Here is a 25,682-nt window from a genome sequence, read left to right on the forward strand (position 1 = left end):
CCATGAGATTTGTAACAACATTTGGACTCTGCTCGCAGTAGTTTGTCTCTCTGACTCTCACTGATTGAGTACGAGACCATCGGCACACGATGACACCCTGTTTTGTAAATTATATGAAGCAAATGTCGATTCGCTTTTCTGGAGCTAAATATGCATCTTTTCTCATCCTGCACTAGTGTGGCGAGTACTAATGAATCTGACTTACAAGTTCTGAACCAAAAAATGAATTCAGCCCCCAATCTGCTCATAAATTGGATAATTATTTTCAATATTTTAATTTAATTACGTTTTATTCCTTCTGAGTTTAACGAGTTTGAAAGGGGATGCACAAGAAACCTACTGAAAACTAAAGAAGCAGTCAGAACATGGTGACATCTGCTGGTCAATGAAAAGACTTACAAATACATTTTTCAAATGTATTAACTACATGGGTTCATATTCATCTGCTTTCATCACTCAAACGTTCTGCATTCAAAATATTTCAGAGTCAACCTCATGGATCTGATATTTAATCTCATTCCTTGTTATTTCCATTTCATCAGCCAAAAACACAATGATGCATGAAATCCTCCCTGGGTGACCTGGGTGGTGCATGCAACGTTTGCTACTTCCAGCTGCCAAAGCTATCTGATCAAATGACAGTGAAAAGAAATCACAGAATGTAAAATCATAAAATACATTTTAAAATAATTATCTGGAAAAAAAATCAGTCTCCATTTTGGTTCACATTGTTATGTTTATTACAACATGAGTAGCTTAGCAGATTGCCCTTCTTTTGATTTACGTATTTTGGTCTACTTTACTAATCCATTTTGCGTCAGCTTTTGTCTATGAACTTGTATTGTTCATTACATTCTTGATTTATTTTGTGTAAAGCCTCAACACTGTTATAACTGGAGTTGTTCTTCGGCACGTGACAAATACTAAGACAATGAAGACAATGAATGCCATCAAATTGATTCTAATTGAAACATTAAAAACACCCTGATCAGGATGCTATGAAAACACAAACCCATTTTCATACGTGTTAAACGTCAATCAGTTTGATGTATGTTCACTAAAAGAATATCTCACAAAGTCTTTCTGAACAGATGGAGAACTGTTAGGATTCTTCACCCTTCAGTACTCCTGCAATAGCTGTTAAAAACATAACTATACTTCATGTGATGTCAAACACCAATACATGTTAATTGCTCTCTAATTTGTTTGCTTTAAGGCATTGTTGCCATTGACTGCATGTACTTTTAATTAAAAAGCTCATATATTCTGCTTCTGACAGAGAGGATAGAACTGATTAAAATGTATGTTGTGTGTGCTCTGCATGTAAAATGATATATTAAATCGGCTTGGAACAAATGTCCTGACTCAGCACACTTCATCATGCTTTTATTAGTTTGACAGAGAGCCCGGTCCCTGTAAATGTACACATACTGTAAGTTAAAGTGCATTAAGACTCTCTGCAAACTCTGTTCATTATCTCATTGTGACCCTCTTTACACCTGGTGAGAATAAACATGTCGTTTTAATCATGTGATCAAATGTGGACAGCCTGAACTAAAGATGTAAATGCCCTCAATGAGCTACATACATGATAAATGAGAAGCAGGATGCAAACCTGTGAGCTTGACTCTCATTAGTTTTAATGATTCATTTTCCCCTTATATGCATTGAGTCTTTCCCATAGTGTATCCATCATTAAACCTATTTTTATCATGATGTTTGGTGTTTTAATCTCTCATATACGCCAAAAAATTGTTTCTAAAGACATGACACATTTTCAACATGAGGTGACTTTGGGATGCTAAGCAGAGTACTACTGTACATTTTTCTGTTGAATATATATTTTTAAAAACAAAGTCAAGGAGGAATGAGCTTAGTTAGCTAATGAATCATTAGCATATGGACTCTAAATTCCAGCATCAGTTTGAATAAAACAAGACTTTTTTCTCAGAGTATTTAGCAACTGCAGTTTCAAGGATGATATTTAATTTTAGGCCTAAATATCAAAATCTTATAGCACTTTTTTATATTAATAGTATGTGGATGTATTGCTTACTGCCATTTACATTGTAAATCTCTCAGACTGCCTATTGGATTGTTATTGTTTGTGTCCTGGACGAGTGCAATATAACAACTTTACAGAACAAAAATGGAGCTCCTCAGAAACAAAAAAGGGGCCAAATATCTGCTGAAGTGTAACACTAGGCGCAAGGGCATTTAGCAATGTGAAGTGACTTTAGAAATTCTAGCAGGTGCATGGTGTGCAGGCTAAGTTATAAACTTATGTAAAATAGTTTAAAAAATGCTGTTTAAGCTTATGTCTATGCTGAAACTGGAGAGTTTAAACAAAAGCCAACTTCTGTTTTTTTTTCTCCAGATAGCTCATAGGAGAACAATGGTTTCCACTAGCTGGAATGTTCTTTAACAGATGGCCCAGACAATAATGACAGCATTTCCCACAATAGGCAGCACAGGCTCACTGGACTTATTCCATTGTCTTAAGATTGGAAATTACAAATCATTACTTGGTTACAAGAATGATAGGATTTATTATTAATCGTTGAACCATAGGACAGATCAAAATATTGTCTGGAATTAAAAAAAAAATACAAATATGTTTTCGACAGTAGCCTGAATTTTAAACTTTGAAATAAAAATAACCTTTTAAAGAAAAGCTCAGGTGAATTCTTACAACATAAACACTGAATTATTAAAAAAAATTGCATTCTAGTAAATCTTTATGCAACAGTTTGTGTCGGAAATTTAATTATTTAAAAGATAAATATAATCTTTCTAAATCAGAACAACAATTTTACAATATTGTATCAGAGGCATGAGTTCTAAAGGTCGTCGATGTGCCTCCAAATCCGAACTCAGGGTTTAGAACCCCTTCAACGCGTCACTTCTCTGCTGCAGTTTGATTGGTGGATGAGGCGGACGGGCGGGAACAAGGGCAGTAACCAGGAAGTGAAGTTGGGTGACAGAATTTGACAGAAAGATGTTTACCTTAGTTCAGTCCTGTTAACTATCTTGTCTTTTGGACCAGGAGACTGACACGGAGTACCGTTAGCTACATCAGCGATAGCAAACAGGAAAACAAAAATGGTGACTGTACGAAAACGAAAAGATGTTCGAACAACACATACTAGGTTTGTACACTTATTCTAACGGTGTTGATTCATTTATAGCCGCTGGTGTTTTGTCATTGAAGGGAAGCGGTGTTGAATCAGATTAAAAAGGGTGCGATATCAAGATAGAAACTTTGAAAACAATTGTTACACGTACTAATATCCGATGCACTACTTGTTGGCGAGATGTAGACGCGGCGCGGCAGCATACGGATTCGACGGTGTGACGCGGAAGAGAAGGCGAACAGGCGCAGATTCACAGGCAGCGGATCAATTTAAGGATTAAACTGAACATTTACTGAATTTTGAAGCTAATTTGACCGCATTCAACAAACCAGTCATAGGTTATGATTATATCTTGGACCCACTGCAAAAATACTTCAACGTTTGCATGTTACAGACATAAATAGATGTCGCACAGCTCGTGCTTATTATTACTTTCTTATTGTCTTTGGCATTTCCGCTCCTGATTCCGTTGTCACATGACTGAGTCAGCACACAGAGTGGGGTACTCTTTGAGCTGTTAGGTATTGTCTATTGGTCATTTCACATTAAAGGCTGATGGGCACTTCGTCTAAGTTGTGATCTTGGACATGAGCTAAATGCGGCAAGCTAATTAAACCTACAATAAAGCTCAATTACAAGAGTTTGCTTTTGAGATTTTATCATGAAGCAGTTGTAATAATATGGAAAGCAAAGAACCACTGAATGCTATTAATCACAATTTGCTCTTTTTTTCCTCCTCTGCAATGATACTGAGAGCAAACCACCCTCAATAAGATTTAGACCAATTAAGATACTGCACAATTTGAAAGTAGGCCTACACTAACAAGAACTTTTTAAGCATAGAATGTGGCTGCCAAATGGTTATATTGCTCAAAAAATATTAATAAAATAATACTTTCAGATCATGCATTAAAGGGCCCAAGGGACAAGTACATTGGATGTTCCACAAACATCCAATGTACTTGCCATAACCAAAAGGCTAGCATGGTGACTTTCTTAATATCTCCCCCCTCCCTGACAATTCAAGTGAAAACCACTTAACATCCTGGTGACCCATTTTGTAGGGGCTTAAGTACTTAAAAATATACGAAACTATCCTTCCTGTAGCTTGGATGTTTCAGATATTTGGCTGTGCATGTTTGGGCCACAGTATACCACTGGAGACATGCAGAGGTTTGGGCTGCTCGTCACTAAGCACACTGGTACATATAGATCATCCCAGAAAAACTCTTTAGCCTTGGTGCATAGTTTGCACAGAAGAATTGATTGCTTCCATTATCTATATTTACCACCAGCATGTAGTTACTATTCACACTAACATGGAACAATTTCTCTTAAAGATGAAGCACAGCTAAGAAGATATAAGACAACACCACTGCCATGTTGCTCTAATAAACTTGTCACTATCTTCACAGTACTGTTTCTTTCTTAAGCCTTACTTTCAAACAAAACGATGTTTGTCTGGTCATATCAATGAAAAAGAGAGGGGGTGTTAGGCAGGCATAGAGATTGACAGCTCCATTAGTAGTCCATTCTGTTTGTTTTCCTGTTGTCAACAAGCAGCCTATGTTCTATTTGCAGTCCAAGCTTAAGAACTCGCCATGCACTCAGACACACACGTCCCTCCATTGTCCTTGAACGTATTCCAAACTATAGCAGCTGTGTGCAGTGTGCCACAGCAAATTGCACAGCTGCACGTAAAGCACCATAAATTGAATAGGTCAGCAAAAGCCCCAGCTGCTGGTGTAAACAACATAAGACTGTGATTTATTAGAGCTCAGAGAGAAAAGAAGTGAAGAACATACAACATATCTGATGTAATGGTAAAGATAAAGGGATTGATTCAGGTCCTTTAAAGTGTTGATGGTATTAATGCACTACGTTGTGCAACTTTCCCAATTTCTTCTTTTACTCTTGCCTCCTAGTCCTTGGCATTTACTTTAGCACAGCAAAATAAAAAACATATATTTACTGCATTTACTGCAGTAGTAGACTCCATAGTAAACCTTACTTAGTATTCCCGGCATGTCTATGAACCTCCACCTCTGATGCCCTGTGCCTCTGAAATGCAGCTTTATTACAATGAATTAAAGACACTGTAAATGTGTTGACAGCACTCCTGGTGGTTTTAAGGAGCACGTGCCCCAGCAGGAAAATCACCGCTTCCACTTTGACCTGTGGTTCTGCCTGACTCTGCAGAACTGGACTCTGGACTTTGGAAGGCCTATAGTTATGGTAAGCAGGATCAATGCATGTTTCACGTAATCAATAAAATATACAGGTTTTAAACAGCACAGAGTGCAATTAAATGGATGGTTCCTTCCCAGTCTATGGAGCAATAAATGGACAGCACTACTTTCTCTGTATTTGATGTATTAGATTGTCCTTCCTCTGGAGTGGTTTCCCCTCAACATGCCCAGTGCTGGAGACTATTTCCATATGGCCTACAATGTTATAACACCATTCCTAATGCTCAAGGTGAGTCTTTACAACACAGCCGGAGTCAGTGCAAAGCGACACCCCATCATATGTTAGAAGTTTGAACAGTGATTATGTTGACAAGGAAAACTGTGATTGATTTACCTCCTGCAGCTCAGCACTTTTAGGACTATTTATATATCTCAATTCTGTTGTTGTGATTTTCCATTGACTATATAGAATTGACAAAACAATTGGCATCCTGTGTGGAACCATAATCTCTTTTTTTCACCTTTTTGAACTTGATATTTAGTCAGAGACAAAACATAAATGACAAGACACACATGGAGGATGTAACAAAAATAAATAAATGAGAATAATAGAAAGATGCTGTAATGCTGACCGTGATTGAGGGGATGAAATGTACAGCACCGATATAAAAGAGTCCTACAAAGAAACAAAAATGCGTTACAAAGTGGGTAGATGACAGGCCTTGCTTCTGACTTCCAGATCTGTAAGAAAAGGTGTCAATGTGAGCCATAGCTTCTAAAGCTCCCCCTGGTGACTGGCTGCTGTATAAGTCTTATACTGCCTCCTCCAGTGTAACAGATGGAACATGGGTCAAACTAAAAAATTAAAACACGTCAAATAAATATTTATCCAACATGCTTGTTTGGTTTTAATTAGTTAATGGAAATCAAATGTGAGCTCTTGCAGCATACTTTACCAGATTAGAAGAGTAAAAGAGAAATGGAGAGAAAAAACTTAACATCAACACAGGAGTCATTGAAATTTTCATAACCATGAGTGTCTGCTACAAATCAACACAAGCACCTGTCCAGCTGTTGACGGGCTGACATGGGGGATCTTTGCTGGTTTATGTGTGTTGTGGCATCTGTGTTTTCAGTCAGTTTAAAGTCATGATATCAATGCTGACTTAAACACCTGGGATCTAGATTTTTGCCATAATTGAGCAGTCCTATAACAGGCTTGGTGAAGTAAACAGGTACAGTCACAAAGTTATCAACATTTTCAAGACAACATTTCTAACACAATTACAAAGATCACATCACAGCTCTTATGAGCATTTCAGAGCCTAAAGAAAAGGCCTGAAAGCAGGATGGAAACCTGAAATAAAGCTGCTTCACGTTAGAGATGGAATTCAAGTCTGGGGAGTGTTGTTAAATCAAAATCATATTCCAAAATACCTAAATAAGTTAAGTTGTCACTGAATTATCTAAAGAGTAGTTCAGGATCATTTATTTTGTTATCATGCATACAAACAGTGTGTGTGTTCTTCCTGCATTCAGCTGATTGAGCGCAGTCCCAAGCCGCTGCCTCGCTCAGCAGTCTACCTCTGCATCATCACCTTTGTCATGGGAGCCAGCATTCACCTGGTGGGAGACTCCATCAACCATCGGCTCATCCTGAGCGGCTACCAGCTCCACCTGTCAGTCAGAGAGAACCCCATCATCAAAGACCTCAAGCCTGCCTCACTGGTAATTATGGACTTTTGTTCCCTTCTTGTTGTAGTTATTTATTCTGATTGTAATAACAGGAAGTCACTTAGAAAACTGTGGCTGATAAAACCACTCCAGCAATGTTACAGGATTGTTTAGTATGTGTTTATTGTTCACCTGTTTCATTTTCACATAACTGAACTATGTGAATGTCCTCTGCTATGTCTCTTCAAAGACAACTCAGTGATAGAAGTGAAGCCTCATACTTGTCAGTAAGATGTGGATGTCAACATGATATCAACAGTTTCAGGGGCAGTATAGGAGGCATTGGGTCTATTAGGGTGTTTGAGTTATATAATGCGCCAGTATTCAGTATTCAGGTAAGGATTTGAAGCCCTGGTTGTCTTTTTGTATCTTTTGTGTCCTGACCAGCAACTGATATTTATAGTTTACATACTCAAAGCAAACAGACATATCACTCTGAGAAATCAGGTTTAAGACAGAAATGATGAATCATGTTTCAATATCCCGATTCAGTATGATTCCCACACAGCCATCAATTACACATCATTGTTCAATCATACAATTCTCCTCCTCATCCCTGCTTTGTCATTGGACCCAGTCTGTCATCTCAAAAGTGTTTCATGAGTGATACTTACAGAGGAGAAGCTGTTCAGGGACATTTGGTGCTGAAGCTTGAGACATTTTGCTTTGCTTTGTTCAGAACATTTTGAACTGGCAGCTCAGCACAGTACAAGTGCTGTAGTCAGAGAATGCAGAACTTTTGATGACTTACTTTACTGTGACCGTGTTTCTGAGTTCTTGTCCTGCTGTGAAAATATGTTTTTGTGTTTTTTCTTATTGTTTGCTTTAGAACTCAAGATGCCCCAACAGATTTCTCACTGGGTATTATTTGGGTTTTTAAACCCCAAAGAAGTTTGAAAACTTCTGATTTCCTCGGTATTCAGAAAACTAGCTCAGTGTAGAAAACTGACAAAAATATTAGATACAGGACATCAAGTAAACTCAGATCTGAAGAGTCTTTTAATTTAGCGATCTTTGTATATGTCTAGTTTGTCTATAGTGCCTTAACACAAGATTTTCCATTAATGTCTATTTAATTATGAGGTTGCAGGCACTATAAAACACATCACCCTTAGTTGCTTAGTTTGGTGTTCAGTTGGTCTTTCTGGTGACTGTGAAGGCCATATATCATAAGATCTTCCTCGTTCAACACCTCTGTTTTTCATCTTCACGGTATGGAGGAATCTAAGTTTGTTATGTGTGATCTTCCACCCGTCCACAGAGTGCAAACAGCCCTGAAACAGTAGGTGGCACTGTTGCATAAGGCAGAGTGGAGGACTTCATTGCGTCCCTATCCATGCAGAATAACATAAATTAAACTGTGCCATAAAAACATATCTGTTAATGGTATGTGTACAATATTATATGTTTATAATCATGTGTGTGTGGTTATGTTTCAGCCTTCTTGTCCTTCCCTCACAGATCGACTCCTTTGAGCTGCTGTACTATTACGACGAACATCTGGGGCACTTGATGTGGTATGTGTTTGTGATAATTGTCAGTGCGGGGACCTATAGATTGTATACGATGCATGGTAATTATGGGAACTTAACAGAACACCTGATTAAATGCTTTGCTTTGAACCAACGCTTGTTTACCTCCTGTTCACACTGAAAGAAAAATCTGCTTGTAATTAATGTTGTCTTTAGAGAGCACTAATCAAAATGTGGAGACCATAAAAGCTGCAGCCAGTTCTTCATGTGCTGAAATATTTGACTGTTTCCAGCTTTAAAATTCAGAACAAACTTTTGGATAAGACGACAGAGGAGGTCTGCACATCAGCTGTGTGACAGTCAGAGTGTTGACTGAGAAATGAGGCAGCATGCAGGAAAACGTGATTCAGAGAAAAATATAAAACTGCCATAAGGAGCTATATCACTCTCTCTTACCTCCTTTCACCTCAGGCTTTTCATTTTATAGTACAATGAGCTAATAATGCCTTAACAATAAGCACATATATGCAGCATTGACATCATTTTACTTTGCATTGATAATACTGCTGTAATGGTAGTGACCCTGATGCAGGCGAGGCTTAACTACTGCACCTCATGATTGTACACATCTACCACCGAACCCAGGAATAGGAACATGTATCACAGTATAATTTTCACGTTACCTTCTCACACATTGGTGCTCTCAGAAATCGATGGTGATGGAGCGTGTTTTGATACAAATTAAATTCAGATAAATCAACTTAAAGTACATGTAGATGATTGGGTTAGGCTAAGCAGAGCAAAGCTGAGCAAAGACTCCCTAAAAGGGTATTGGAAAAGCATATTCTATGAAGGCATTTGTTAGATTTACACTCTGAATCAGTGATAGGAAACAAAAAGGTAGAGAGGGGGGAAGCATGCAACAAAGGTCCCAATTTAACCAAAGAGAGAGAGAGCACATTAATCCTGTTTTAATGACATTACAATGGCTGCCCATTGCTTTTAGAATAGATCTTAAGGTTTTACTCATCACTTCTAAAGCACTTCACTGCCTGGCCCCTAAGTATATAATATGCGATTTGCCGTCAGATCCTCAGGCAGGAACCTCCTTAAAGTTCCCAACGCAAACTGAAAATCTAAGGGTGACCGAGCATTTGCTGTTCAGGCTCCACGACTGTTTTGATAAGTGCTATATAAATAAAGTTCATTATTATTATTATTATTATTATTATTATTATAAAACAGTTGACTCTGGGGGCACTGTTGGTCCGGCAGTGTAAGTGCTCACCTCATGAACAGAGGCTGTATTCCTCGTTCCAGCGGTTGCTGGTTTTACTCCCCGGCCATTTGCTGCATGTCTCCCCTCACTCTCTTCTCCCCACATGTGCTGTCCTTCTTCACCTGTCCTATTTAATAAAGGCAAAGATGCCGCATTGAATAAATAGAAAAGGTTGAATCTGGATGTTGTTGCTCGAGGTCTTCAGTTTAAACCAATGATGAATGAAGGGTGGCTTTTGATTTCAGTTTATTTATAGGTACTATAAATACCTTGTGCACTGTACCATCTGTGCATCCTCTCTATTCCAGGTACATCCCTTTCTTCATCATACTGTTCCTCTACTTCACCGGCTGCTTCACCAAGGCTGAAAAGCAGAAGAAGATTCCCGTCTCTGGTTGGCTGTTGCTGGGTCCAAGCTCTCTCTACTATTGGTCAGTCTGATTCTTACTTCATTGAAAGCCTTGTGTGTGGTTTCCTCATGAATATTTAGACGTTTACTGAAAGGACATAAAAAAAAAATGAAGTTAATGCGCGAGTCTCTGTGTTTGTGTGAATGATACCAAACACACAAAGCAACATGAAATCTGAGGACTACTGTACATCTTTCTTAACTCTTGCATGCAATGTTTTATTACCTTTGTGATGATTTCAAGTTAATTGTAATCCATAAACAGCGCATGGTACTCAGCAGGCAGAGCATCAGAAGCAGCACTCAGTGGTGTGAAGAACATGGGGATGAAAAAACATCAAATTGACAATAAAATTGAGTTAGCAAAAAAATTGAAGATGTGAGGTTTAACATTACTCGATTAACTCTAACAAGCTCATTTTAATTCACCCAGTTGAATCTGTCTTTCACTTTTAAATAAACTACTTGTGGGGAACTTTATAGAGGTATGACTGTGAGGGAGTATCATTTAGACCAATCTTTTTCTTCCTTTGTAAAATGACTGACAGTAAAAATGTGTCACATTAAAGTTAGACAGAACCTGTTAAAACAACTTTGTTCACTTGCTGGATCTATTCAGTGTGTAAAAAAAAAATTGCATTTCATATTGACGAAGAAGAATAGCACGGCGCACATTTGTTTGTTAACATCAAACAAGCTCTATATTTCCACCTTCACTTTTTGCAGAAATTCAAATAAAGCAGAGCAGCACTGATGGCAGAATAACAAAGATGCTTTTATGGAAAAGGAGGACCTTTTATGTGAAGTCAAACAAGTTTTTATTGTGAATGGGCGTCTAAAAATATGCTGCTTTAATGTGTCGTCAAAAGTTTCAGTCTTTCTGAGCCACTAACAAAAGTTATCTCTGTTCATGACATCAATGCCTTTCCTTTAACTTTCTCAAAGGTACCTGGTCACTGAGGGACAGATCACAGAACTTTTCCTCCTCACCTTTGTTGCCATGGTTCTCATGGGGATATATCAAAGGCGCAAAGGCCTCAGCTTGGACAGCAACGGCCTGTTCCTGTTCTACAGTTTCACTGTCACCGTGCTGCTGGTGGGTCTGTGGGTGGCCTTTCTGTGGGATGATCCGGTGCTACGAAACAAGTACCCCGGACTGGTATATGTGCCAGAACCCTGGTCCTACTACACCTTACATATCAAGAAGGACCACTGAATTACGTCTGTACAGGTCTGTATACAGGTCTGTATCTGAGGAAAAATATTTCTGAATTCCTTGACTGTTTGAACTGAACAATATGTTTTCTTTCCTCGGCAGGTTTGTGGTGACAGATTTCACAGCTGCATTTGGAAAAAGGTGACAACAATGGAGTTAGTAGATGTGCACCAACGCCACTGTTAAAGAAACGGTTCTGCTGATATATTCAGAGAGGAATTCCCTCTTACTTTCCTCTCTGTATCTGAACAGGGCAACACAAACCTTTTCAAGTGTGTGTGCATCAATACAGATTCAGATTCAGATTCAGAGAACTTTATTAATCCCAGAGGGCAACTGCAAACCAAATTGCCCTCTGGGATTAATAAAGTTCTCTGAATCTGAATCTGAATCTGAATCTGAATCTGAATCTGAATCTGTATTGATGCACACACACTTGAACAGGTTTGTGTTGCCCTGTTTGTCTGACTTTGGACGTGCTGTCAGATCTAAAAAGCTGCTTGGGTTTTCTGAGACTATGATAGATTTTACACCTTAGGCTAACACTGTGTCATAATTACATAATACATGCAACAGATTAGCAGAAATAAATGAGACTTCTAATTCTTTAGATAATTGAAAATTCTTTATATATTTTTACCTTGCCTTATGTCAGCTATCTGAGACAGATAGCTTCTTGTGTCTCGATTTTGACTTAAAGGTGGAAAACCAAGGCCGGGACGACCACACTGGAGACAAAAATAAGCTGCTTTTACAGACTAAGCCACCCCCAATACCCAGCCTCCGCAAACCAACCAGTATTACAAACCGACTCCAGGTTCTTTGTATGTTAGTCTGTGTTTTTATGTCAGCAGTTCTAAAAGCAAATAGTTACTCAGGCCCTTTACAGAAACAGAGTTTAAGATTTGAAAATAATACAAGAAAGGAATCAGACCTCTTTGACGTTTCAGTTTGTGCCTGAGCTGTGAATATTACTGAAAGACTTCGTAAGTCAAAATCAACCACAAAGTAAAAGGTCCCACATTCATTGCACCTTTAGAAAATAACATCAGAGGTTATTCTCCTTTAGGTTACACTTAAGTTATCCAGACTCAACATTTGATGCTGAAGAAAGCTGTGGACCAGATGCCTTTCAGCAGCAGATGATAAAGTTGTTTTCACTCAAGGTGATTATTTGCAATGTGTTCATCGAGATATAAGAAAATGATCTTACTTTCCTTTTGAATCAAACGCAATGCAAGTGACTGATGTGAACTTGATCTTTAACATCTCAGAAGAATAACGAGTTCTTCAATTAAATGACAGAAAGCTGCTCCATTTTTGCCTCTGGAGAAAAAGACTAGCGGTGATTCCTGACTGACACGCTGGTGGCCTTTGAGATGCACAAACTTAAATAACATCATAATAGAAAGACATCATAGGATGGTACTTTTAAAATAACAACAGCATGACGCAAAACTATAAAAAAATTAAATTGAAGTTTGGCAAAAAACAAAATACTTTAAGTATAACATTGCAGAGCCAGAACTTTGATGGACTGAGCAGTGATGCATACACAATAGGGTCTGTTTTAAATTTAGAAATGAAGTCTAGAATAGACAGGATTTGGAGCAGGAGTTAAAAGCAGGATACACAAAGAAGGCCTGTTTTGAAGCATTAACAAAAATAGAAGTTCTCTCAGGTATTTAAAGTTTGACACTTTAACAGATGTTAGTGAAATGTATTCTGTTATTCATGTAGTCATAAGAGCTGTGAACAATTCTGTTTACCTTCATGAGCATCGTTCTGTTCGATACCGTCTCAGCATCATAAGGTTCTTCATTACATTATCTTTGACGTGATGTTTTTGTATTGTTTAACATTTCAGTGTTCACAATTGAGCCTGTCGCACAAAAGCGTCTGCATTATTTAGAGGGTGGAGGAAACATGAGCTGATGACTTTGGAGATTCAAATGAATTGACTATAATTATCTGAAAAAGTAAAGCTTCACAATAACGTTACTGTCCTTCATGTTAAGTTGTCGTTGTTACTGTTCTGAACTTTAATGCTCTTTTTGTTTAAGATGATTTCTTGCTGATGAAATACTGTTGAGTTACTTGTTTATTTTTTATGTTTCATATGTTCTTCTGAATAAAAAATGTGACTTTGACCTTCTACCTTCTGATTGCACAGATTATTCTCTTGATTTCCACAACTTTACTCTGAAAATACCTTTAATCAGCTGTGTTTTCAAAGATCCCTAATGATGACAAATGACTCACTCCTCATTAGCATCATGAACACTTCTGAACATGATATTACACATGAACATCAACATTTGGAAGATATTTAGTTTTATATTTTATTAACATACACTACCAGTCAAAAGTTTGGACACACCTCATTCAATTTTTTGTATTTATTCTAATTATTTTCAACATTGTAGATTAATAATGAAGACATCAAAAGTATGAAAAAATATGGTTTTGTCATAATATGGATTACAAAAGTAGTCAAATAAGGCTATCCATTGTGTACTGAACAACACAACTGATGGTCTCAAACACATTAAGAAGGCAAGTCATTCTACAAATGAACTCTTGACAAGGCTCATGTTGATTAGAAACCATTCCAGGAGACCACTTCATGAAGCAGACTGAGAGAATACCAAGAGTGTGCAAAGCTGTCATGAAGGAAAAAGGGGGCTACTTTACAGAATCTAAAATATAAAACATATTCTGCTTTAACACTTTTTTGTTCATTAAATAATTCCATATATGTTCTTTCATAGTTTTGATGTCTTCAGTATTAATCTACAGTGTTTACAATCATTAAAATAAATACAAACCCTTGAATGAGAAGGTGTTTCTAAACTTTTGACTGGTAGTGTATGAGTGTATTATTATTACTGGCTGGTAGAATCTAAGTGTATATTTCTTCTGCTTTAAGGGTTATTATTGTGTATATTCAACCTGCTCCTGAAACAACAATCTCCCAGCATAGGAAAAGTGCAGTACATCTGTCTGTCATCTCTTTTTCCTTCTGTTATCAAAATAGCACTGGAGTATTGTATGATAATTGACTGGTAATAATCGCTCCCCTTCTGTAATCAGAGGGCTGGAAAGGGAAAGGACAATACACCACTGTGGATCTGGTATCTGCGTTACCACAGCAACGCATATTAAATTGCCTGAAGGATTACAAGTAGTGGACTTTAAACAGGGTGGAGGGACAGGTGACGTGTGCTACAGAGAACTGTCTGTTTCCTGGAACCAAACAAAGCAACCGGCAACATGGTAAGAGCAAAACCACTTCTTTTGAGCCTATTTTCATAGAATGTCTTAAGTAAAAGCAATTTCAATGTTATAATCCGCCGTGTTCTGCCTTTCTGTTGTCAAAAATCAGGCCAAATTCTTCACACCAGCTCAAATCAATGGTAAGAGTATTGTCCATCTAAAACTATTATTAACCGGTCATTAAATGTATATATCTGTCTTTTCATATATGGAGAGATATTATTTATGTCCTGTATATACAAGGAATTTAATCTTTTAATAATCAGTACATGGAGATCCACTTCTGACGTTTATTAGTTCCTGTGAAGTAAAACCAATGTAACTCTACTTTAACCTGATTTTTATAATAGATTAACTTGAATTAAAATGTTTGTTGCTAAACAATACAATTACATTTTGTTGATATAATCCAGAACACTTTTTATGTCTCTGTCAGAGTTCAAGGAGTGCTTCTCCTTATATGACAAGAAGCAGAAGGGGAAGGTAGATGCCAAGGATCTGATCACGGTTATGCGCTGCCTGGGTACGAGCCCCACGTTTGGTGAAATCGAAAGACATCTACAAGTTCACAAAATTGGTAAAGTACATTGAAAACCACAACTTTGACGTCCTTCAGTAGAATTGTTAAATTGTTTTATGCATAATGCTAGGCCGCACAGACTCAGCTTTAGTAGGTCTTTATGCAGGATTGGTGGTGGAAATAAAGCTTAGTGTGTTTATACTGTATGTCTCTGTAAAACCTTAAAACTTCATTTTGGATACTATAAAACAATAACAAATATCAAAAAGTATAAAATGTTATATAATATCTTAGGAATTGTGTTAATTTGCTTGTCTAATAAATATAAATCAGTTTAATTTATTAAGCTCAAAGTCACGTCATGCCGGTGAAACAGCCTTTAAAAAATTTCCATGTTTTAAGGTTTGAAATAAGTTACGTGTTAGACATTTGACTGGTAAATAAATGGTAAATGGACTGTATTCATATATATATATATATATATACGCACATATATATATATATAATGCTTCTTTAGTCTTCTGGTAGCTTTTACATTACACTCCATGTAATACACTGATGGTGGAGGCTGCTATGTAAAGCAACCATCAGTATTAATTAATCCCGTTAACACAACAATGGGGCAACTTTGTGGTTAAGTGTCTTGCCCAAGGACTCTTCGGCATGTGGGCAGTGAGATCTTGGATTGAACCCAAAACCTTCCGACTGAGAGATGACCGGAAGCATGATATTTTTTTGTCAGAAAACACTACTTGCACATGTACAGGACAAAATAGGCAAAGAGGGGGTCTACCTGCTTTGTCCACAGGGGTCAGCACAATTGACGCAAACCCAAAGTTCCTTCTAGGATCTGAATAATAACAACAACAACAACAACAACAACAACAACAACAACAACAACAACAACAACAACAACAATAACAATAATAATAATAATAATAATAATAATAATAATAATACAAAACAACTCTTGGTGGACATCTGTAAATTATCAAAATGTATGTGAATGAATCTCTTTTGTATATTTTCTTATTTACTCTACAACATGGCACAGACACAATATTGGTTCTACTTTCCTGTTTAGAAAAGAAAGGAGAGCTGGACTTCTCTACCTTCCTGACAATGATGCACAGACAGATGCAACAGGAGGACCCCAAAACTGAAATCCTAGAGGCTTTGAGGATGACAGACAAACAGAAGAAAGGATACATCCAGGCGTCCGAGCTCCGAGCCAAGCTCACCAAGCTAGGAGAGAAACTTACAGACAAAGAAGGTAAAATAAATCAGGATTTTAGAAACAACCTCATACTGGAAAGCACTGAAGGCACAGTGAGTCCCCCAAAATTCCACAGAAATCCTCTGTAGCTCTGACTGCTGAGAGTCTGGCTTATAGTTCAGCACATTGTCTGCTTTGGAATTATCCCTTCCCTAAATCCTCTGTATCCCCAGTCATAGCTGTCTAGTAACCAGCCCGCACTATACAGCGGTCCCCTTGACACACTCTTATCGGTTGAGTACAAGGTGGTATCTTGAGGTGGATCTCACTGAGTACAGCCTCATAATGCTGCAGTGCAGGTAAACTGTGTTGGAAAAAGGTAGCTCAACAGATGTGAATATCTTGAAAACAAGCCTCGATACCAGACGACTCTGCAAGCTAATGTTTTATTCCCCACGGCAGAGGCGTCTGTTCCTCTTCCTGTTTAGAAAGATTTCCTATCCGGTCTTCTTTAGGTTGAGCCAATCACAATCTTTCATCCAATTTTATACTCCGATTTTCTGAGGCACTTTTTTAAACAACCAAGATGGCTGCTGCTGATGTGGAACGTTTTAAAGGTGACATATTATGCTCTTTTTCATCCAAATATATTGGTCTAAGAGGTCCCCAAAACATGTCTTTAAAGTTTATTGTTCAAAAAACATTTTGAAATCAGATTTTGGCATGCCTGTAAACCCCTCTTTTTCAGCCCTGCTCAGAACAGGCTGTTTTCTGTGTCTGTGCCTTTAAATGTCGACGTGTGTCTTGGTACACGACGATGAACATGTAGCTATGTGGCTATGCTGGCTAGCGCTAGCACTTTTCCATGAAAAATAAAAATCATCCACTAGATCTTCAAATCTGCAGACGTGGGGAGTAAAACCGACCTTTGTGTTTATTAAGACAGCCTACTACTAGCATGCCTCCCTCCTAAGCTCCTTGTTAGCACACATGCAGGTAAGGAAAAACGGAGGAGGGGTTGAGTTGTATTTTATACAGTCTATGGGCTGAACAAGCTCCGAGCTCTGACTTCCGTTACAGACCGGATGTCGTTATGACGTATGAAAAACACAGTAAATCTGAAACGTCTCGTTTCAGTACACATTTACAGAAAGGTGGAGAAATCAAAACAGGGGCAGAATGGATTTTTTCATTTTCAGGGGGTTTGTAGACATGCCAGGGAAACATATTTCAGGTAGAGAACCATTAAAAAGTCGATTTCGCATGATATGTCACCTTTAAATCTATTGTGGGATTATTAAATGCACACGTGAGGTATTATTGATTATTTCAGAGTAGATGCAATGTAAATGGGATGTTTTGACTGACTACCTAGCATGTGAAGCAAATATTGTCACAATTTGGATTTTTTTTTTGTCATATAAGATTCAACAAGAAAAGGATTGAATCTTCTGTTTGAGTTTTATTCAAAGTATTTGTACTACAACATTGGGCACAAGTTTTATTCTGTAACCTCAGACTTTTTAAAGATTTAACAGCTTGTATAAAGTGATGAGAGTAGAGCCAAATCATCTAGTTTATGCTGGATTAAATTGACATGACATGTTCTTTTTATGTATCTTCTGCACTGATAATGTGTTGCACTTCAATTTCGTTGTGCAATGTACAATAACAACATTCTATTCTTTTCTTTTCTAGAAAAATGAGTTTTACTTGATAGCTTGTGTTGAGAGGCTGATGTCCTGTACATTTTTCTGGGGTTGAGTTTGATGCTGTTTGTTATTGCAAGCCTAAGCTCAGCTATTAATTCAGTCATTGGCCTAAAGAAACATTAAGATGTAATGCAGTTGTCAGTGTTCTCTGTGTAAATGTGAGATATTTGTCTGAAGGATTTCTATGTATAAAATAAGCTCAGCTTATTCCCACTGGGAAGACCGCCGTGAGGTGGTTGATATTAAAAATGATTGAATCAGATTAAAGAGCAGATGACAGCACTTAGAAGCTGCTCAGCTCTGAACTGTAGCAATTCTCACTTTTCCTGAACTCACAGTGCTTTGAAGGATCTGTTGATCAAAACCTCCCACAGACAGAAGCCAGCTGACCTCACACTGTGCCAGACTGCAGGTCTGAATAGCTGAGAGAGACAAATGCATTTTCAGGCAGTGCTCTTCATCGTCAATGTGACTCTTCAGTCTGTTTTCTGTCTTCTTTCTGTAGTGGACGAGCTCTTCAAAGAGGCAAACGTCAAGTCAAATGGGGTTATCAACTATAAAGAGTTTACCCAGATGGTGACACTGCCGCCTGTCGATTACTGATACTCAAAGACCGAAAACAATCACCAGGACTGGGGATTGATCTGAAATCCTCAGAACATATGGGTATGACAGACCTGTTGTGAAGCACTGCTGTTGAACTAAATTAATACTCACACTATATGATGATGTTTGGCACATTTTGTCAAGCCTAAACCTCAACCTTCATGATTATATAAATAAAATTTACAGTTTGATGTTTTGCGTATGTATTTCTTTTCACTTTGAGCACATTATCAACCCTTCATGTTGCTTCTTTATGTGACTTTAAGCACAAAACACTTCCCCTAGATCCCTGATCTGTATCTTTTATTTTGACTGTTTCAGCTGCTCCAACATCTTATGTCCTGCACATACGTTTCATCGGCATTTTGACATTTAAATTACATGAGCCATTTCCAATCAGCTTTTTTTTTTAAAGTTTAATTCCAAAGTATAAAGCACAATATTTAAATATCCATATGTAATTACACATTACTGAATACTAAATGAATAACACTTTCTGAACATGTAGTTGTACAGACTATTAACAGTTCATTTAGATGAGATTTACAATGGGATCCCCATATTGTGACGTTGCTCTCCAAAGTTGGGATAAGAACACTAATGGGATTTGTATTTGTCACTCAGCAGCAAGATTCAAATGCATTGGTGAAGTGTTACTGGTTTATTTTTGCCTTAAATGTTCAAATGTTTGTTCAAATCCAACATATTTCTTTCTGCTCATTCAGTCTGCTGTGCTGCCATAACAGCTGTAAGAGTGCTGCAGCCCAGCTCCAAATTAACTGGAGACTTCATAAAAGAAAACAAAGCAGTAAATATGTTTGCTTCATCCTCTGGTATTTTGGTTTCTCCTCCAGACAAGAGATACACCAACCAATTATTGACAGAAAACAAGCTCAGTGGTTTAGAAATGACAGGACAATTAACTTGAGATTTTGTATCTGTCTGTCCATTTACAAACTCTTCGGCTTTCAAGGTAAGAGGTTTTTCATCAGTCTCTTACTTTATCTTTCTGAGCAGACGGAAGAAATCTGAAGGGCCATGAAATTATATGTTAGGTAAAATCTGCTGCTGGATAACACATGAAAATGGGCTTTTTGACTTTTTCCTTCATGGTATCAGAGGGCAACGCAATGTGTTCAAATGCCAAAGTAAGATATCACAGATATGGCGAGTATGTAGCCATAAAATGCTAACCTAACAACATTTTGCATGTTCACAGGGAAATATGTAAATGTTAAAAGCACAGTTTGTTTATTTACAAATCTTCTGGTTACAGCTATTATGCCTAAATGAATGGTCACTCAATTAAAATCTTTATTATGCACTCTCTACCCCTGTTTTTAATCAAGGACCTTTTGTTGGAAAAAAAAAATCTGATTTTAGTTTTGATTGGCCATTTTCGCTGCAAACTCAATACGCCCTGCACTTTGATTCAACAGAAATCAAGGAGCAGGCAGGGCTTAATGTATGATCAATCAAACCCTGAGGACAATTTCTAAATGATGTAATTTTGAGATATTAGCCCAATCAAACCACATGAATGTTAATTAAAATGCTTGATCCCAACTATCTGTAATCAGTAGAGAACAATTCACTATTACAGATTACACAACACTTTTCCCTAAAAAACAACAACCCTTAATAGCCCTTACAGATAAGTAGACTTGAGTTGCAATTTATTGTTAACACACAGTTAGCAAAGTAAAACAGCTTTTTCAAATAATAATCACCAACTGTTTGATTCAACTCCACACACAACTGCACCTTTGTTTCTTTGCTAGTGTGCTCAGAAGACATGCTTGTCTACTACTGCAGTGCTGATTCTCTGAGTCTTTTAATGGACAGACCCATGAGCTTCACTGTGAGCCTCATCACAAGACTTATTACATTAGTGGTATGAAAGCACTACCTCGATTTTTTCCTCCTCTTTTTCTACTCAAAGAAACAATGTACTGAAAAGCCAGAATAGCATTTCAGTTCCTGCCGAGAGAAGTGTGAATTGCAGCTTACATTCGTGTCAGTGCTAACAATGGTTCAATGTGATTCTAAATGCAGGAACAAGCAGTAAAGATGAATCTGTGGTGTTTCAAAAAGAGATAATCACAAACAAGTAGATGACAGCAACTATAAACTCCAGTTGCAAAAGGTATAAAATATTGCATATACTTAATACACACACCAACGTAAACCCAATCTGAAGTGTCAACATGTTTTAAAATATTTCCCTCCATTTTGAATAATTCCACAAAAATCTGTTGTGCTTCATTTAGCTCAATGCTTTCAGTCAAGTGGTTTCTAAAACAAAGAAATCAAATTACCCAATACTCAAGAAGCTAAGGCACTGGGCCTGCCAATACCTGACCTGAAATGTTAGCACCAAATATTTCCTGCAACTTAACGTTTCACATCAACCCTTTACTTTGTGCCTTTTAAAAGAGAGTGTGAAATAACACAAATGTTACTGATACAACTAGTTTGAAAAGGTTTTTTACAAGCTTCTGCGGACGTTAAGCTTGTATCATTTTTTCCAAATTCAACATATGTAAACTAGTGAGGAGGTTAACTCTCTACTGAAACTTGTTAGCTTTAGCCTCTGCCTTTCAGAAAAATATTTGGCTATGTAGTTTAGATACCGTTTTTAAATGTTATTACCCGGGTTTGTCACTGATTACCCAGCTGTGACAAACACTTGATTCTAATTAGTCAAAACAACGGTGATTAATGCTCAATAGAAAACAGCTGTAGCTGTACAGATAAGTCATTTTTGAATCAATAAAATCATCTTTAATCAGTATTTTGAGTCAACTTTTCATGTCTTTAGTCAGTAGCTGGGTAATAAGCTGAATAGTTATCCCTGAAGCTCAGCTATAGCTAATTAGCCTTTAGCCACAGCAAAAAACGTTGATGCCAGCTTTTCTATTCACTCTAGTTGACTTGATAGAGTTTCTATCTCCAAACCACAATGTAAACAACATTATGTGCCTTAATTGAAAATGTAAAGACTTAACAACAGTAGCTAAGAGAGGCAGGGCAAAACAGCAAACAGTTGATTGTGTGTCACATGAATTTCTCTTGTTTGCTTCGTTACACTAGTACCACATTATCAATAAAACTTCAATAAGATTTGTGTCCCTGTCTGGTAAATTGTTTTGTATCTGCTGCTTTCATAAAAATGAAAGCATTGTACCAACTGTTAGTGGTTTATCTACATGTGTAGTACAGCCTTATATTGAGAAGAAACCCCATTGTATAGCACCAAACCTGTTTTAAAGAAAATCTTGATGCATAAAATGTCCTTCTAGTAAAACTGTATAGTAAAAAATGCAAAAAAAATATTTACACCCTTGTAGCTCTGCAAAGAAAAAGGTTATTTTTTCTTACATGTAAAATAATTTCGTCATTGTGTATGAGCTTCACATGCACAGATGTGCAGAGCTTTGGAGAGAATCGGTAGGGGTGACGAAGAAGTCATGACTGATTTCAGATTGCTGAATTTTGAAATGATTTACATTACATCAGCCAGAGGTGTACTTAGTGTTCCTGTTGGTGAGACCTGTAAGTGGTGACTTTGCTGCACCTCAGCGACGAGATGAACTGACAGAACGGGAACGCTGGCTGCAGGATTTGCAGCACTGTGCTCGAACATTAGGCAGGAGGCAACGGCCGAGCCATCGGAGAGTCTGACAGAAACGAAATGTTAGCCGATCACGAAGACAAACTGCTCCTGTTGGAGAGATACAGAGAGAGAGAAAAAGATCATTAACAGATGTTAGAGATAGACTCTATTCTGTGCTGTTACATAGAGCCTGTCATTTGATAACAATAATGATATAAAGCCTGTAAGCCTCTTGATATCAGGAAATGTGTCCTTTAAAATGAACAATAACTGATGTCAGTAGTCCAGACATGCTGCTCGTGTTCTTTTGTCCTTGCTTCAACAAAGGTAATGTTTAGAGACCTGGTGAAGATTTCTCTCCGAACAGATTGCCTAGATGTAGAAAAATTAAGCATACGCCCTGTCAAACAAGTGTATCTAAGTTTTCATTCTATTATCCTTATCTTCAAACACTTGACTGCTCAGAGGAAAAAACAATCTAATCAGCCAAGATCTATCACAAGTTGTTCGCAGCTAGTTTTGATTTGTTGTATTGGACTTATTTTTGGGCAGCTTTCTATTGCAAATAGAAATTAATGTTAAATTAAAAATGAATACAGAAACAAAGTAATGAAGATAAAAGTCATTGTGAAAACATCAGAGGTATTGAAGATACAGGGGAAAAAGGTTAACTAAGCGTTTCTTGTAGCTATGGATGAATATAAAAATGTACTGTGATGTCATGGTGACCCTGCACACCAAAAAGAAACCTTTTTCAAATTTCATTTACAAATATCAGAGTGTGTGATACAATTCACTTTTATAATAAAGTAAGATAACAGTTTATTTTTTACTACTTTGATACTTTTATGTACTGGACAAGATCTGCAAAAGTATAGGGCATATCACTCTAATGACAGGGGGCGCCAAATTTGACCCAAAGTTCCTCACAGGACCTTTAATCAGAATTTTGTGCTAACATTAATCTATGGGAACAACTGCGCTTGGATTTGCTGCATACCTTTACAAACAGCAGGGCACATTGATTAAACACAACATTCAATGCTAGTCAGGTCACTTAATCACAAACAAATTTAATATTTATTTGTATAGGAATAAGTATGAAGCGGGTAAACTGATGCCAGACACTACAGCATTTCTAGACTCAGCTAATTTGCAACGCTCATCCCCAAATGAGCCCATTTGATGCATAAAAATCAACAAAAAATCCACCAGAGGCTGTGCACAAAAAAATCATCTCTTTATCATATTTATTTGTATCGCTGTCAATCCAATGTACATGTTTGTCTCTTTTTCTCTTGCTTAACATCGTGTCACTATCGAAGACACATTAATAGCTTATCTAACTCAGACTACTACAGCTTTCTTTTCAGCTTTATTCAGCAATGTTTCAACACATTTTGTCACAAAAATGTAATCACGCCTTCTATCCCCTGGTATTCTGTATGAAAGTATTTTTTGAACATGAGGGAATGTTGGTTTAAAAGGCTTGAAACTGTCTTTTACACTGCAACTCAAACCTGCTATCTAAGTGCTCTGAAAGTCCCTCTCTTTTGCTGTCACAGCATGAAAGCAACAAATTGACAAGAAAATTAGAGATTTTATCCAAACGTCTGATATGCTGGAGGTCAACAAACGATGAAAGCAATACAAAAAAAAATTACATGCGCATGATTGAGTAAACAGTTTGTATCTGTCAACCGGAGCAAACATGTTGACAATCTGCTGTCTGCTCTCACAGATGTTACAGCAGAAACATGAAATTGAAAACTCAGGCCAGAGCGATCAGAGAATGGGCTGGTATTAAATCATAACACTTCATCAGACAAACTGATTCAAAGCCTGATGTTATTGTTCCATGATTTCTCCTTCAGAAGCAGTGAAGAGGGGGCAGGAATCAAATAAGTTTTACATCCTTTACTTGAAGTTCCCACATGAGCGTCTGGAGAAAGAGTCAAGGTTAACATAAAATAGAAAAAAATAAAGTACAGCCCACACTTTCCTGTTGGAATCTCATCTCAGGTAATGGATTTCTAAAAGGTGGAGGAACAGCTGATTGCTTTAACAGACAACTAAATGATTATTAGGTCAGCAACAAGTATTCTCGAAAATGCACTTACATGTCTTAATGCAATTTCAGGAGATTACCATTTCATTGCCCAAACCTCTCAAAGCAAATCTGCAATGACTCAGCTCATAGTCCTTCAAATCAAAGTGAATGCTTACTCCGAGTCTGCATTTAAAGTGTGACATTATGATCATCAAATTAAATTGTGTTTCAGTGTTTTTCTATGTAGATCAGGAGGATGTGCAGACAGCAGATGGCTGATGGTGAAAGCAATATGTTGACTGTTAAGAGAGAGGACAATAAAAAAGGAATCAAAGAAACGAAACAAAGATGTTAATGGTATAAACAAAGCACAAATCAATTGGGTAGATGAAATAGGCTGTAGTTTTCAAATGTATGAACCTTTTCTTTACTTGAATTGTCCTCTATGCATGACTTTAAATCAACTTGAAACCAAGAGACTGTACCATTTTTACATCTGAAAGAATGAACTGCTCTTTAAGAGGGAAGGAAAAATCAAGGTAATTTATAAAAAAGGTCCTGATACACCTTGGCAGTCAGGAGCATCTGTTGCACATCAACGCCTCATTTTTGTAACTGTTTAAAATACTTATGAACTGATGATTACTATCATATCTAAAATTGTCCATTTTATTTCCGATGTCTCGGGGGTTCACATTCAAATCAACAAAGTGACCTGAGGGTGGCGCTGGAGGAAAGGCAAAAGGGTCATCAAAATGATGAGGGTTCACCCTCTGGAGATCATGATTGTTCACATTACACTGCATGACATATAATATCCGTTCAAGAACCAAAATGATGGACATGCTAAAAAGTGCAGTCACAAGGGGGCACCAGAGGCAAAGTCAATCAGTGTTCAAAAATCCAAGGCTGGGGACAACGAATGGAACAATAATTGAATCAGTTAAACATGATCTATGACTTAAATTTTGGACTGAGGGACTTAATTAAAATGAAAGGACACGTTTAGGTGATAGATGACACTGTGTTGGGTGTAAATAAGTGCTTTAAGTCAACCCTCACTGACATCCCTAAATAAGTCTTGTCTCCAACCTTTAATTGACCATCCATCATGACCTTAACTGTACAAATGAACCCACTGCTCTTGAACGATTTAGCTTCACTCAAATCTCCAGTGTACAGAATCTTTAATTTCACCCAACATTCAAGAAACTCCATGACATAAGCGGAGTTCAAATGTCACAGTCACAACT

At 37.4% G+C, this 25,682-nt stretch overlaps 3 protein-coding genes and 1 long non-coding RNA gene across 4 annotated transcripts in view; 2 read left to right on the forward strand and 2 right to left on the reverse strand.

The window, feature by feature from the left end:
- The first annotated feature begins 2,932 nt into the window (after positions 1 to 2,932).
- On the forward strand, positions 2,933 to 13,590 carry cln6a (CLN6 transmembrane ER protein a). The gene is made up of 8 exons (XM_034680813.1): positions 2,933 to 3,149; positions 5,249 to 5,369; positions 5,514 to 5,612; positions 6,863 to 7,051; positions 8,519 to 8,574; positions 10,117 to 10,239; positions 11,163 to 11,448; positions 11,536 to 13,590. The coding sequence occupies exons 1-7, from the start codon at positions 3,103 to 3,105 to the stop codon at positions 11,431 to 11,433; spliced, it is 906 nt and encodes a 301-aa protein (XP_034536704.1). The 5' UTR covers positions 2,933 to 3,102; the 3' UTR covers positions 11,434 to 11,448; positions 11,536 to 13,590.
- LOC117810832 lies at positions 9,833 to 11,649 on the reverse strand. Its single transcript, XR_004630858.1, has 3 exons — positions 10,444 to 11,649; positions 10,078 to 10,305; positions 9,833 to 9,935 (listed from the first exon to the last, which is right to left on the reverse strand). It is a non-coding gene; the product is annotated as an uncharacterized LOC117810832 (long non-coding RNA).
- Positions 13,591 to 14,415: 825 nt separating the features above from the next.
- On the forward strand, positions 14,416 to 18,954 carry calml4a (calmodulin-like 4a). The gene is made up of 5 exons (XM_034680814.1): positions 14,416 to 14,709; positions 14,819 to 14,849; positions 15,146 to 15,286; positions 16,314 to 16,502; positions 18,663 to 18,954. Exons 1-5 carry the CDS (start codon positions 14,707 to 14,709, stop codon positions 18,758 to 18,760), a joined length of 462 nt encoding a protein of 153 aa, XP_034536705.1. The 5' UTR covers positions 14,416 to 14,706; the 3' UTR covers positions 18,761 to 18,954.
- Positions 18,955 to 19,991: 1,037 nt separating this feature from the next.
- Positions 19,992 to 25,682, reverse strand: part of LOC117810826 (A disintegrin and metalloproteinase with thrombospondin motifs 7) — a 78,261-nt gene continuing 72,570 nt past the window's right edge. The window contains exon 24 of the mRNA XM_034680806.1: positions 19,992 to 22,487. Within this exon, the coding sequence (XP_034536697.1) occupies positions 22,342 to 22,487 (146 nt within the window). The 3' untranslated portion in view covers positions 19,992 to 22,341. The remainder of the gene's footprint in view (positions 22,488 to 25,682) is intronic.

Source organism: Notolabrus celidotus, chromosome 3, assembly GCF_009762535.1.
Source record: "Notolabrus celidotus isolate fNotCel1 chromosome 3, fNotCel1.pri, whole genome shotgun sequence".
Lineage (NCBI taxonomy): Eukaryota > Metazoa > Chordata > Actinopteri > Labriformes > Labridae > Notolabrus > Notolabrus celidotus.

What these genes read in the sequence shown, in the direction of transcription:
- cln6a (XM_034680813.1), top strand. Translation starts at nt 3,103, where the DNA reads ATGGTGACTGTACGAAAACGAAAAGATGTTCGAACAACACATACTAG. An exon ending in GTTCGAACAACACATACTAG is followed by an intron (nt 3,150 to 5,248) that starts GTTTGTACACTT and finishes ATGTGTTGACAG; the next exon opens with CACTCCTGGTGGTTTTAAGG. An exon ending in CCAAGCTCTCTCTACTATTG is followed by an intron (nt 10,240 to 11,162) that starts GTCAGTCTGATT and finishes ACTTTCTCAAAG; the next exon opens with GTACCTGGTCACTGAGGGAC.
- calml4a (XM_034680814.1), top strand. An exon ending in CACACCAGCTCAAATCAATG is followed by an intron (nt 14,850 to 15,145) that starts GTAAGAGTATTG and finishes TGTCTCTGTCAG; the next exon opens with AGTTCAAGGAGTGCTTCTCC. An exon ending in TCTACAAGTTCACAAAATTG is followed by an intron (nt 15,287 to 16,313) that starts GTAAAGTACATT and finishes TTTCCTGTTTAG; the next exon opens with AAAAGAAAGGAGAGCTGGAC.